Source organism: Macrotis lagotis, chromosome 8 (genome assembly GCF_037893015.1).
Source record: "Macrotis lagotis isolate mMagLag1 chromosome 8, bilby.v1.9.chrom.fasta, whole genome shotgun sequence".
NCBI classification, from domain to species: Eukaryota; Metazoa; Chordata; class Mammalia; order Peramelemorphia; family Peramelidae; genus Macrotis; species Macrotis lagotis.
Window position 1 is genome coordinate 106,324,906 of NC_133665.1, and position 13,833 is coordinate 106,338,738.

A 13,833-nucleotide genomic window follows, 5' to 3' on the forward strand; every position below is an offset into this window, starting at 1 on the left:
TTTCAGTGTTAAACATCATTGCAGGATTAAATGTCTGAGGGATGGGGTTACCACATTAGTGTTTTTAAGCTGAGAATTGCAGAAATTTCATGGTAACTGAAGATGAGAGCAGAACTCTAAATCAAGTATTCTTTCTATTGTGTCACACTGGCTCTCACAACAAAACAATAAGAATGAAGTGAGGAATAAACTGAAGAGATAAAGGGGATGCTGGGTTCAAATCTCAACTTTGCCACTTAATATGTAGCCTCCTTTTTCTTATTTATAAAAGAGCTTGCTTGAAGGGTCTTCACAGTTCTAAATCTCACAATCACCTTGCTTCTGTAGCTTTCTCCCTAAACATATCATTTATTTGTAACTTTCCTTTGCTTCAGTCTTCAATGGCAAGAGTACAGTTATTATTAATGCTCTGTCTTTTCCAAAAATATGGAAACCCTGACCTTTCTTCATGGGAAAACACAAAAATGGCATGGCAGTTCTGTTGAATAATGAAGTTGAAGAACATTTACCCTACATAATGGTTCTGCATACCTTAAGTTTGAAAAAAATCATTAATTGTTGACTTAATAAACTTTAAACATGAACATTTCAATCCATGAAAAAGAATAGGAAAAGAAAATTGCAGACAAAACCATGAATCTTTATTTGTTTCTGCATACCTTTAAGGTCTCTGCATCCAAGCCTGTTTCCTCTTCCTGAGAAAGGTCAAAGAATAGCTTATTGATGATGGATCTTTTGCCAACCTGAATGAGAAAATAAAATAGGGAAAAGAGATTCATCAATGTATAGGTTAAGAAGCAGGTATTGGGGCGGCTAGGTGGTGCAGTGGATAAAGCACCGGCCCTAGAGTCAGGAGTACCTGGGTTTAAATCTCAGACACTTAATAATTACCTAGCTGTGTGGCCTTGGGCAAGCCACTTAACCCCATTTGCCTTTCAAAAACCTTAAAAAAAAAAAGCAGGTATTAAGGGAAAATGGAAAGGATGAAGCATCAAGATCCAATTGCTGCTTGCCTGCTATGAAGCAAATCCCTTTCTCTTTCCACATTCAGATTACACCAGAAATGGTACTTTACTCCTTCTCTACCAGAAGGAATTAGTCAGGGTTCTCTCAGAACATCAGGGGCACTCTAGCTAAAATAGCTTCCAAGTGATCCACATGCCCTCAACAAACCCAAGTGGCAACAATTTTGTGTGACACTTGAATAACAACTATCACTAAAAAAAAAAAAAAAAAAAAAAAAAAAAAAAATCCCACTGTTCCATGGCTAACTCCATGAAAACAAAGCAGTCAAAGGTATTAGACCATAGGGAAATCAGGAAAAGGAGATCAATTTTCACATGGCATTCCCTGATATAATAGAAAAATAAATTGGCTACTCAGTGATTTTGAAGAATAAAGGAATTTAATAGAAATACAAAATTTTGGGATATAAGGGGCTTCAGCAACCATCTAGCTTGACACATAACCAAAAGGAAACTTCTTTTTAACAAACACAAGTGGCTATTCAGCACCTGCTTGAAGACCCCCATGTTGCCATCTTGTTGAGATGGGATCCATCCAAACTTTACACAAGATAAGGATGTCAAACAGAGTTGCAGTAAATGGCTATGCTATGGACAAGCCTCATCATTTCCCCAGGGGCTCTTCTCATTCAATCACTTCACAAGGAAAGACCATCTTTCATCAAGATATTCCTACCAGTGACATTATCTCTAGAAATAGTTTACCTGGATTCGACATTGTGGACATGTACGACTTGGAGCAGTGTCAAACCACTTAATGAGGCTGAAAAAGAGAGAAACAGTAAAATGGACATTTTTAGATTGTGCTTAGCAAAAAGTTCAAAGACCTGGACTAACCACTTTGGGAAATCTGTGAAATACAGACTGATCATTTACTGAGTATAAAACTGAAAGGTCTCAAGACAGGATAGATAGATAAACCCCTATATTCCTAAATCAGCAGGGACTGTAGGGGTCATCTAGTCAAATCCTTTCCCTTTACAGATGAGGAAAAAAAGACTCAAGAGTGGGTAAGAGATTTTACTCAAGGACACTAAGATAGAACAAAATACATAGTACATCTAGGATGTACTCTTGACTCCAAATCTGATGTTTTTCTCACAATATTTTGATTTTTCTGCCCACATAGTACCAACAGTTAAACATGAATGATAAAATAGGTCTACAGATGACTCCTCCATTGGTATAGTTCTTGTTCTTTAAGCTTGCAAAGCACTCTTCTCACAAGTCTGTAAGGTTGTTGGTGGAGTTGTAGACTGCTCCTGGAAGTCAATTTTGAATTATGCTCAAGGGGCTAAAAACCTGTGCATTCCCTTTGATTAATATTACTCTGTATCCCAAAGAGATTAAAAAAAAACCCAAAAGGACCTATATATACAAAAATATTAAAATAGCAACTTGTTTTGCAATAGCAGAACCAGGAGAATACTGTACACAGTAACAGCAATATTGTACAATTATCAATTGGAATGATTTAGCTATTCCCATCACTACAAAAATCTAAGATGATTCTGAAGGACCTATGATGAAAAATGCTTTTCACCTCCAGACAAAGAACTAATAGAATCTGTATAGAGATCAAATCACACTGTTTTTTTAAAATTTTTCCTTTTCTTGTTTCTTGTGTTTTCTTTAACAACATGACTAATATGGAAATATATTTTGCATAACTGTAAGCATATAATCTTTATCAAACTGTTTGCCTTCTCAGTGATGGGGGAAGGAGAATGGGTAAGAATTTGGAATTTAAAATTGTAAAAAATTAAAGTTAAAAATTGTTTTTATATGTAATTGGAAAAAAATAAAATATTAAAAAAACTGTTATAGTTTGCAAGGCAGCTAAAACAACCATCACTCCCATTTTACAAAGGAAAAAACTAAGGCTCTGAAAGGTTACACAAATTTGCCCATGATCACACAAAAATAGATGTCTGAAGCAGGATTCAAAGCTTTTCTAACCAAGTTCAATGCTCCGATCACTATACCATGCTGCCTGTGATATAATTATAAAAATCCATTATATTGATTAGAATATAATAAGCACATAGGGGAAAAACATAGTGTTACAGATAGAACTGAACAGGAGGAGATTTCTTCTGGTTTGAGGGAAGGTGATAATAATTAGGGAAGACTTCATGAAGAGATAGTATTTAAGGTAGGTCTTGAAAAATAGGAAGGATTCCAACAAGTGAAGATTTAATCATCCATCAAAAAAAAAATTCTTGGTACTGCCAATTCCTCTACTTGTGCTTTCTTCTCTCCTCTGACAGCATGTTTCCTTGATCACTGCCTCTCTTCTCATTTTCAGCCTCTCTAAATTCAATAGTTTTTTCCTTCAAATACGTCCAGATCTCGCCCATCCTTCACTTAAACTTCAAACTACAATCCTTCCATTGTTTCTACTTTCTTACCTCCCACTACTTGCTAAAGTAGTTAGGTAGCACAATGGTAGAATGCAGGAGTTGGAAATGCAGGAGTACCAAATTCTGTCTCAGACACTGAGTAGTTCTATGATTCTGGACAAGTCGTTTAATCTCTGCCTAAGTTTCCTTCATCAGTAAAATGGAGATAATAATAGCACTTATCTTCCAGGATTGCTGTGAGGATAAAACAAGACATTTTTAAAGTACTCTACAAACCTTAAAGCCCTATATAAATGCTAATACTTGTCATCTCTGTTATTATTATTTTCACATTCTTACAATATGCCTTTTGTCCCTACCACTCAAAAGAAAATGATCTTTGTTAAGTCACTAATGATTCCTTTTTTTGTTATGTTCAAAGCCCTTTTCTCCGTCCTCATTTTTCTTCACCTCTGATACAGTTATTAACCAACCCCTCCTTCTGGATATTTTCTTCTGGGTTGTCATGATATTTCTTGATTATGATAATATTTCTCAGTCTCTTTTTATGTATCATCCTCTACTGCTCTTTCTGCATGAGTATTCCAACTCAGGGCTATGTCTTGGACTTTCTCTTCTCCTTTATTTTTTTCTTCTTCTTCTCTTTAGGTAGTCTCACCAGGTCCCAAGAATTTAACTATAATTTTCATGCAGATGACTCCCAAGGTAGGTCTTGGTTCAGCACTCATCTTTCTTCTAAGCTTCAGATTCACATCCCCAACTGCTTGTTTAGCATCTCCACCTGGAGGTGGAGGTATTTTAAATTCAACATGAATAAAACAAATTCAATAACTTGCCCCCTAAACCCACTTTCATCGTAAATTTCCTATTTCTGCAGAGGGCACCATTGTCTCTCAAGGCAATGAGGTTCACAGCTTAAAGTCATCTTAAACTCTTCACCTCCATACCGCCAATCACTTGCAAATCATATCTTGGTTTTATTTTCTCTATAGATCTCTCATTTTTGCTAGATAACTCAGTCTCTATCTGTTTCCTCATGTCTATTTTTTAAAAAAGTAATATAGTCTAGTACCTCATCATTTCTTGCTAAGACAATTCCCTCACCCCCCCCCCCCATCCTAATTGGTCTCTCAATATCTAGTCTTTTCTCTATCTTAATCTATCCTTTACCAATTGCCAAACTAATATTCCAGTCATGTAGTCATGTCTGATCAGGTTATTCCTTTAGTGTGACATGGCCAGATGTGTGTTTTAGGAGTGTCAGACATAAAGCCTCAGCAGTTTCCCACTGTCTTTATTAAAATATAAATTCTTCTTTGGTATTTAAAGTCATCCAGAGACTGACTTCAGTCAACTATCTAGGCTGTGCTGGCACTGTCCTATTCCTCCCTCATTCTATAGACCAGTCAAACTGACCTTGCTTGAGATATTCCAAGGGTCCTCTGCCCCCTCTGCACAAGTTCATCTCCTTATTTGGAATGCTCTGCCTCCTGGAACCCCTGGATTCCTTCAAAGCTCAATTCAAATGTTACTTCTTTCAAGAGATTTTTCCTGAACCCTTGGTAGAATGTGAGCCCCCTGAGGATAGGAGGATGCTTCAGGTAGATGCTGAGGACAGGAACTTTCTCACTTTTACAACTTCATGTCTAATGCCTATAGGAGTCATTTAATAAATGCTTATCAATTAGATGAATTATGTTTTGAGCCTGCCAGTATATGGTACATTCAAAGCCTAGAGAACGATGTAAGCTAAGTCACAGAGGCAGCAGAAGATACTTGAGGAATAATGTGTTTTCTGGTTTGTTGCACCACAAGCAACTAGTTTTAGAATCAAGCTTAAGAGGTTGGCTGGGATCAAGTTGTAAAGAGCTGAAGAAGACAAGTAAAGGAGAGGGGATTTCACTTAGAAGACAATGAGGAACAATCAAGCCACCTGGTACAAAATTCTATTACAAGGTTCCAGTTCTGTTCTAAGCCTACAACTCTGTGCTACAGTCTTACACTTTCAAACCCTGGAGAACAGCTCAGTCTGTACCCAACTAACCTTAGATTTAGATATAGAGGACCATCTCAGAGATCAATTAAGAGAACAAGAAATACTCAGATCTATGGAGTGGGGAAAAACTTATGAGCAAACAAGAGAAAGAGAATATAAGTTGCAAAATGGATAATTTTGACTATATTAAATTTAAAAGTTTTTGCACTAATAAAAGCAATGCAACTGAGATTTAAAAGAAAACAGAAAGATGGGAAACAATTTTCATAGCAGGTGTTTCTGACAAAGGACTCATTTCTAAAATATATAGAGAACTGAATCAAATTTATAAGATTTAAAGTAAAAAAAAAAATTCAAGTCATTCCCCAATTGAGAAATGGTCAAAGGTTATGAATAAGCAGTTTTCAGATGAAGAAATTAAAGATATATATAGTCATATGAAAAAATGCTCCAAATCATTATTGATTAGAGAAATGCATATTAAAACAACTACCTCACCCAATCAGATTGGCTAAGATGACAAAAAAGGTGGGACATAAATGCACGGTTGGTGAAACTGAATAGATCCAACCATTCTGGAGAGCAATTTGCAAGTATACCCAAAGAGCCATAAAACTGATCATACCCTTTGATGGAGTAATAACAATACTAGGTTTCTATCTCAAAGAAATCATAAAAACAGTTCAAAAATATTTATAGCAAGTCTTTTTATAGTGGCAAAGAACTGGAAATTGAGGGGATGCCCATCAATTGAACAAGTTGTGGGATATGAATGTGTTATCTGTAGCACATTCTGTAAGAAATCATGAGGGGAGAGGAAAGGGATGGGAGAAAGGGGGGTGGGTGGAGAGGGTAGGTGATAGAAGGGAGGGAAGATAGTGGGAGAGGGTAGTCAGATGAAAAACACTTTTGAGGAGGGACTAGGTGGAAAGGAAAGAGAATAGAAAAAATGGTGGCTGGGGAGAATAGGATAGAGGGAAATACAGTTAGCAATACCAAATATGGGAAAAAATATGGAAACAAGTTTTTCTGATAAAGACCTCATTTCTCAAACATAGAGAGAACTGAGTCAAATTTAAAAAGATAAGAGTCATTCCCCAATTGATAAATTATCAAGAGATATGATAAGTTTTCAAATGAGGTTATCAATATAATCTATTTAAATCATTTTTTAAAATGTCTTAACACACTACTGACAGGAGAAATGTGGGTTGGAACAATTATGAAGTACTATCTTATACCTATTGGATTGGCTAATAGGATAGGAGAAAAATGACAAATGTTGGAAGGGATGTAGGGAAATTGAGACATTGATGCACTGTTGGAGGAGTTGTGAAATGATTTAATAATCCTGTAGAGCAATTTGGAACTATGCTCAAAGGTCTATAAAACCATGCCTACCCTTTGGCCTAGCAGAGTCAGTGGTGGGTCTATATTCCAGAAGAAATGAAATACAGGAAGAACCAATATGAATATATTTATAGTGGCTCTTTTCTGCTGTGGGGAGCTGGAGATTGAGGGGTCGCCCAGCAATTGGGAAATGATATAATAAATTGTGGTATCTGATTGAAATGAAATGATGTTCTCTTATAGGAAACGAGGAACAGGATGCTCTCAGTAAAAAAACTTACATGACCAGACGCAATGGGAAATATACTTTATACAAAAAACAGCAATATTGCAGGATGATAAACTATGAAAGAACTAACTACCTTTCTCAGCAGTGTTATGACCCAAGAGAACTTTAAAGGACTTATGATAAAGAATGGTATCCATCCTCAAAACAGAGCTGATGGTACTTGAATATGTAGACTGAAGCGTTTCTTTTTTTTTCACTTTATTTTTCTTGAAGTTTCTCTTTTTGCTAATTGTATTTCCCTCTATCCTATTCCCCCCAACCACCAATCCAATAGGTATAAGATAGTACCTCAGAATTGTTCCAACCCACATTTCTCCTGTCAGGACATTTTAATGTTAGGACATTTAAAAAAAATATTTAAATAGAATGCATTGATAACCTCATTTGAAAACTTTTCATTGCCCAAAGGGCAACAAAAATGTACATACCCTTTGACCCAGCAATACCACTACTTGGGTCTATATATACCCTGAAGAGATGACGAAAAAGGGTAAAAACATTACTTGTACAAAAATATTTATAGCAGCCTTGTTTGTGGTGGCAAAGAATTGGAAATCAAGTAAATGTCCTTCAATTGGGGAATGGCTTAGCAAACTGTGGTATATGTATGTCATGGAACACTATTGTTCTATTAGAAACCAGGAGGAATGGGATTTCAGGGAAGCCTGGAGGGATTTGCATGAACTGAAGCTGAGTGAGATGAGCAGAACCAGAAAAACACTGTACACCCTAACAGCAACATGGGGGTGATGATCAACCTTGATGGACTTGCTCATTCCATCAGCGCAACAATCGGGAGCAATTTTGGGCTGTCTGCAAAGGAGAGTGCCAACTATATCCAGATAAGGAGCTGTGGAGTTTGAATAAAGTGCAAGGACTATTCCCTTTAATTTAGAAAAAACCGGATATCTTATTGTCTGATCTTGTTACCTCTTAGACTTCTCTTCTTTAAGGATACTTCTCTCTCATCACACCCAATTTGGATCAAGGTACAACATGGAAACAAAGTAAAGACTGACAGAGTGCTTTCTGTGGGGGTGGGGGTGGGGGGAGGGAAGCAAGATTGGGGGGAAATTGTAAAACTCAAATAATATCTTTAATAAAAATAAATTAAAAAAAGAAAACTTTTCATATCTCTTGATAATTTATCAATTGGGTTATGTTTACTTTTCAACATGATTATTACAGTAATGCTTTTCTTAACTCTATATTTTTAACCTATACCGAGTAACTTGCTTTCTTAATGAGGGGGCGTGGGTTGAAAAGAAGGAAATTTGGAATTCTAGGTTTGGGAAGTGAATGTTGAAACTTGTTTTTGCCTGTAATTAGGGGAAAAAAAAGAAAATAAAAAAAGAAACCATGGGGGAGGGGTCACTTTAGAAAAGTGTACAGAATTACATGAACTGATAATGAGTAAAGGGAACAGAACCAAGAGAACACTGGACTCATTAAAAACATTGTGAGATGATTAACTATGATAGATGTAGCACCTCCTAGCAGTTCAGAGATCATGGACATACCTAAGAGAACTGCTATGGGAAATGCCATCCAAATCCAGAGGGGAAAAAACCACAGAGTCTGAATGCATACTATGCTCACTTTTTTAAAACTTTCTTTATGTTTTTCCTTCCCTTCTCATGCTTTTTTCCTTTCCCCTTAGTTCTAATTTCTCTTTCACAACATGATTAATATGTAAATATGTTAAACACGAATGTACATGTACAACTTTTACCAGACTGCTCATTGCCATGGAAAGGGGGGAAGGGAAAGGAGGGTGATATAAAAATGTGGAACTCTGAAATTTGCAAATGGATGAATGCTGAAAAACTACCATTGCATGTAACTGGAAAAATAAAATAAAATTTCAATAAAAATAAAGCCTAACCTTAGCCAAAACTAATAATTTGAGTCAGTCAAGAACATGGAGTCAGGGTGTACCCCAACAGACAAGCAGAGACCTGGACTCTGATCCAAGTTCCACCAATCTTTTCTTTTCTACTTTTTTAGTTTCCCTACTTTCTACAATCTGAGAAATGGGGAGACTATACTTGTCATCTCCCTCCCATACAAAAAAGCTGTAAGAACGAATGAGGTAGTGTCTGCTCTGAACACTTTGCAGTTCAGAAGAAAGACGTGAGAAACACCAGAGTTGTCATTCTCACTTCATATTAAGTAGCTGGAAAGTTCAAAGAAATAGTTTTGCTGATGAAATGAATGTTTTAATTTCACAGGCATATTTCTTCCACAGTCCAATTTTTCTTGGTGTCCCAGGGTATGGTATGTTTGCTCAACAAAAGCTATGGATAAAGTTTTCTGCAAGCTATCTACAGTTATATAGAAGGTACTAACCTTTGGTTAAGTAGAAATTTTAATTCCTGTACCATCACCACCCCCCCCATTGCAAAGTACTGATTAACAACATGTAAACCCTATTTACTTAATTTAATGAAATATATATATATATATATATATATATATTAACTTATATATATATATATATATATATATATATAGTGAAAATAGTACTGGATTTGGAGTTTGAGAATTCTAGATTCAAATCCCAATGCAGATACTTGACAGCCATGTAGTTACAGACAAATCACTTAATCTCTTTGGATAACAGTTCCCTCATTTGCAAAAGACATTTTAAAAAAAATACATATTTATATTCTCTCTATATAGTCCCATAGGGTGATTGTGGGAAACTTTGTAAACCGCAGATTGCTGTCTAAATTAGGTATTTTTTTATTATTATAACTTTACATTAGTATTACTATGGGTGAAGAAAATAATTATGTATAAGATAAGCTAAAAAATTCTCAGCTGAAGTATAACTTGGATAATATTAACAAAGACAGCTAATAAAAATTATAGAACAGTCTATCCAGGGGGTTGCCATAACTGAGACAAGCTAGGTTCTTCTTGAAAACATCTGTTCAAGGGAAAGGCTTGAAACAGGCAAAATGATAAGTTAGTATTTGTATTTCTCTCTTCTTTAGTTAATGACAGTCCTGAAAGTCATGTGTACATGACAAGTTCATGTGTACAAAATGGTGGATTTCAGTTCTATCCTATAACTGAGAAAAACATGCAGGCTAGGGGCAGCCAGGTGGTGTAGTGGATAAAGCACCAGCCCTAGAGTCAGGTGTACCTGGATTCAAATCTGGTCTCAGATACTTAATAATTACCTAGCTGAGTGGCCTTGGGCAAGCCACTTAACCCTGTCTGCCTTGCAAAAACCTAAAAAAAAAAAAACAAAAAAAAAACCATGCAGGCTAGTTACCTTTCTTGGACCAACTTCTCTACTTTCTGGTTTCCAGTTACCCTAAGAGAGCCTTCTTGGTTTTGACAATGCCCCAGAGTTAGTTGCATTACTGTTTCTTCTCGGAAACAAAGAGATAGGTTGCACTGCTTTGGGCTATGTTTTCTTAAGTCTTCTCAGATAACTTTTCTTGGAAGCTTTTGGTCTACTTGGTCTGATGTTGCCCCAGATCAATACGCCTCTTAAAGACTGCTTAAGAATCTTGCTACCTGAACATGGCTAATATGGAAATGTTTTACATGACTTCACATGTATAATTATTATCAAATTGCTTGCCTTTTCAAGGAAGAATGAGGAATAAGAGGGTGAGAGAATTAGGCAGTAAAAATTTTAAAAAATGAATGTCAATGTTCATTACCCATTGAATCAATAGCATGGCTTTCTGTTGCAGGGAGGAGGGGGAGGTGCGAGAGGGAGAAAAATTGTAAAATTCAAAACCTTGCAAAAAAAAAAAATGACTAGTAAAACTACCATTGCATGTAGTTGGAAAAACAAATAAAGTATTTTTTTTTTAAATAAGTATTGGGGTGGCTAGGTGGTGATGCAGTGGATAGAGCACCGGTCCTGGAGTCAGGAGTACCTGAGTTCAAATCTGCCCTCAGACACTTAATAATTACCTAGCCATGTGGCCTTGGGCAAGCCACTAAACCCCAATGCCTTGCAAAAAACAACAACAACAAAAAGTATACATAGTTTTTCCCCTTCTGTTTTTAATCCATTCTTTGGTTCTGTTTTCCTTAATAACTTATACATAATATGAAGAAAAAATGAATATTAAAAATTGTCTACACCTAACTGGGAAATATTTAACAAAATAAAACAAAAACATATTAGAAAATTATGAAAAGTACAAATCTTAAAAAAAAGGCTCTTGCTACCTGCTATCCATCCCATATTGGAAAAACATTGGAAAAACCAGAAGCATTACTTATGAGCAGCAAGGATAGACAAATGGACCACCAGGGACTTCACTAGTAATGATTAAGCTGTGATTGGATGTTTGATATGGCTCATCAACATAAATAATGCAACTGGTTCCATTATTAAATAGAATAATAAAGCCTAAGTCTGTATGCTGCCTAATCCATTAATTCAAACCTATTCTAACTTTTCACATAACCAAACACAAACTCAATGTACCAGCTGCCAACTTAGAGCTCTGCTGTGGAAAAAAAAAATAAACTCCTTTTTCAGACCAAGATACTAAAACTTCACATTTATGTGTGTGTGTATATATGTTTATACATAAATATTAATATATATGTACATATATATGTGATAAAAATACACTGAACAAAATCTTCATGGACTGGTCTGAGCAAAAAAAGAAGTTTTTATTTGCTTTTCTCAAAAGAAGGGCACACTCCAAATCTCACAAAAGCAGTGAAGATCAAGAAACTGAATCCAAGGTACAGTCAAGCAAGATTACATGGTCTATTGCGATCCACCCTCCCTAGTCCCCTCTTGTCCAACCCAATTGGTTAACTTTTCAGAGTTACTGTCTTTATGTAAAAAAAAAAAAAATCTACCCAGAAACAAAGAGAAGAATTAGAATGGTTTTATTTAGGTAGCTAAATGAAATAATGCCCCAGTATGCAAGGTCTTCTAAGAAAAGTCTCCTTTCCTCCTATTCATTACTTATCCTCAAACAAGAGGAGGCTTATGAGCTTTTTTTGGAATGCAAGGTTTTTTCCAACGGAATAGTCTACCTGTTCTCCCAGTTAGTAGAAATAGTTTGATCATAAGATAGGTGGCTAACTTAGAATGCAAGGCCTTTCTAGGAGTAGTCTACGAATAAAAGTCTGTTCTTGTCTTAATGTTTCTTAACCCTGAGAGGACTTCACTAGGAATATTAAGCCTAAGAAGGTTTTATTGGGAATATTCCACTCTGTTGTATAAATGTGGCTTCTAAAAAGACACATAAAAAGGAGGAAACTGAGGTACTGATTGACTCAAATAGACTCTGGGACAGGTGGCAAAAGATCCTAGTGTGACTCCAAAGGGTGGTTTGCCTCAGTTTCCCAGAAGGAAATGGCAAACCTCTGTATTATCTCTGCCAAGAAAACCCCCAAATTGTAGTCATTTAGGGTCAAGGCAAAGAATTCGTTACTAAAGAAAAGCAAAAAAAAACGATGCCTGCTCTCAAGAAGTTCACAGTCTGACGGAGAACATCTACATTTTATTCTTAAAAACCAAAAACAAATAACCTTTGGAAAGGTTGTTTCGGCGGACGCCTGGGTTCTGGGCACCATCCCCCCCGTTCCTGGGGCCCAGACCCGAAGCCAGAGGCAGGGGTTAAGAAGACCCCAGAGATCCACGCGGAGCTCTCGGGTACCCTGGAGGGGGGCCGGCTGTCAGCAGCGGGGCTGGGGCTGCACCTGCACCGACAGGTGGAGGGCGTGTCCGGGGCGTGGGGGTCAAGGGTCGAGCCGAGGCCCCTCCCCCACCCAAGAGTCCTTCATTTGCATTTCATTAGGCGTCATCTCCGACCCTTCCCCCGCCCCGGGCAGCTCGGCCACTAATGTTTAATAATAATGATAATAATAATAATGATAATGATAATAATAATAATGATAATCGATTCCTCGGCTTGCCCCAGGCCCCGCCCCTCACCGGCCCCGCCCCCGGCCCGCACTCACCAGTCCAGGTGGAAGGTGTGCCCGCAGTGGATGGCGGCCACATCTCGAGAGTGGTCAAAGAAGTCCGAGCAGATGGTGCAGATCGCGCGGATCGGCATCCCGCCTGCCGGCGCCAGCAGGGCCCGGGGCGGGCCTGGGAAGCCGAGCCGAGCCGGTCTCGGGGTGGGGGGGGGCAGGGGACGGTCGGAAGACCGGGGGGAACGAACCGCTTCCAGTCTTCTTTCAAATTTGGCTCCGTCGAAAGCGCTTCCGGGAGCGGAGCGGAAGTGACGCAAGAGGCGCGCGGCGCGCTATCTGAAGGAGAGCGGCGGGAGGCCGGAGGGGGAGGGGAGGGGGAGGGGTGGGCGGGGCTATCCCCTAGCGCCCGGGGCAGGACTAAGGGTGTCCCACGAAGTGATTGGCTGGATTCTTCTTCCGTCTCCCCCGCCCCCTCCCTGGGCCTCAGTTTCCCCATCCGTTAAAAGGAAGGAGATGGTCTCCAGGAGTCACTGAATTCTTGGGGGGGTGTCGGAGGAACGGGGACATGGCGTAGTCCGGGAGAACGCGGGGGCAGGAGGAGCTGGGCTGGGAGTCTGATGGCTGCTTCTGACTGGAGCTTTGCCCTCCCCGCCAGAGGCCTGCCTTTCCCCAGCCCCGACATGCTTGGCTTCGGCCTCGGGGCCTCTCCCGCCTTCCTTCTCTAGCCTGATCCCCCCAGCCATGCCCTGGCACTCGGACTTTTGAAAGGTTATTTGTTTTTGTTTTTTAAGAAAAAAAAATGCAGATTTTTCTCCGTCATACTCTGAACTTCTTGAGAGCAGGAATTGTGTTTTTTTGCTTCTCTTGAGTACCGGATTCTTTGCCTTGACT

The 13,833-nt window shown here is 38.4% G+C and overlaps 1 protein-coding gene across 3 annotated transcripts in view; it reads right to left on the minus strand.

Moving 5' to 3' along the window:
* The window catches only part of TRAIP (TRAF interacting protein), a 49,636-nt gene extending 36,506 nt beyond the window's left edge, over positions 1–13,130 (minus strand). For all 3 annotated transcript variants that reach the window (XR_012470922.1, XM_074197981.1, XM_074197982.1), the window contains exons 1-3: positions 12,985–13,130; positions 1,731–1,788; positions 660–743 (exon numbers count right to left, since the gene is read on the minus strand). Coding sequence is in view for 2 of the 3 variants with exons in the window: in XM_074197981.1 (XP_074054082.1) it covers positions 660–743; positions 1,731–1,788; positions 12,985–13,082 (240 nt within the window). In the remaining variant the exon portion in view is untranslated. The remainder of the gene's footprint in view (positions 1–659; positions 744–1,730; positions 1,789–12,984) is intronic.
* Between the last annotated feature and the right edge of the window lie 703 nt (positions 13,131–13,833).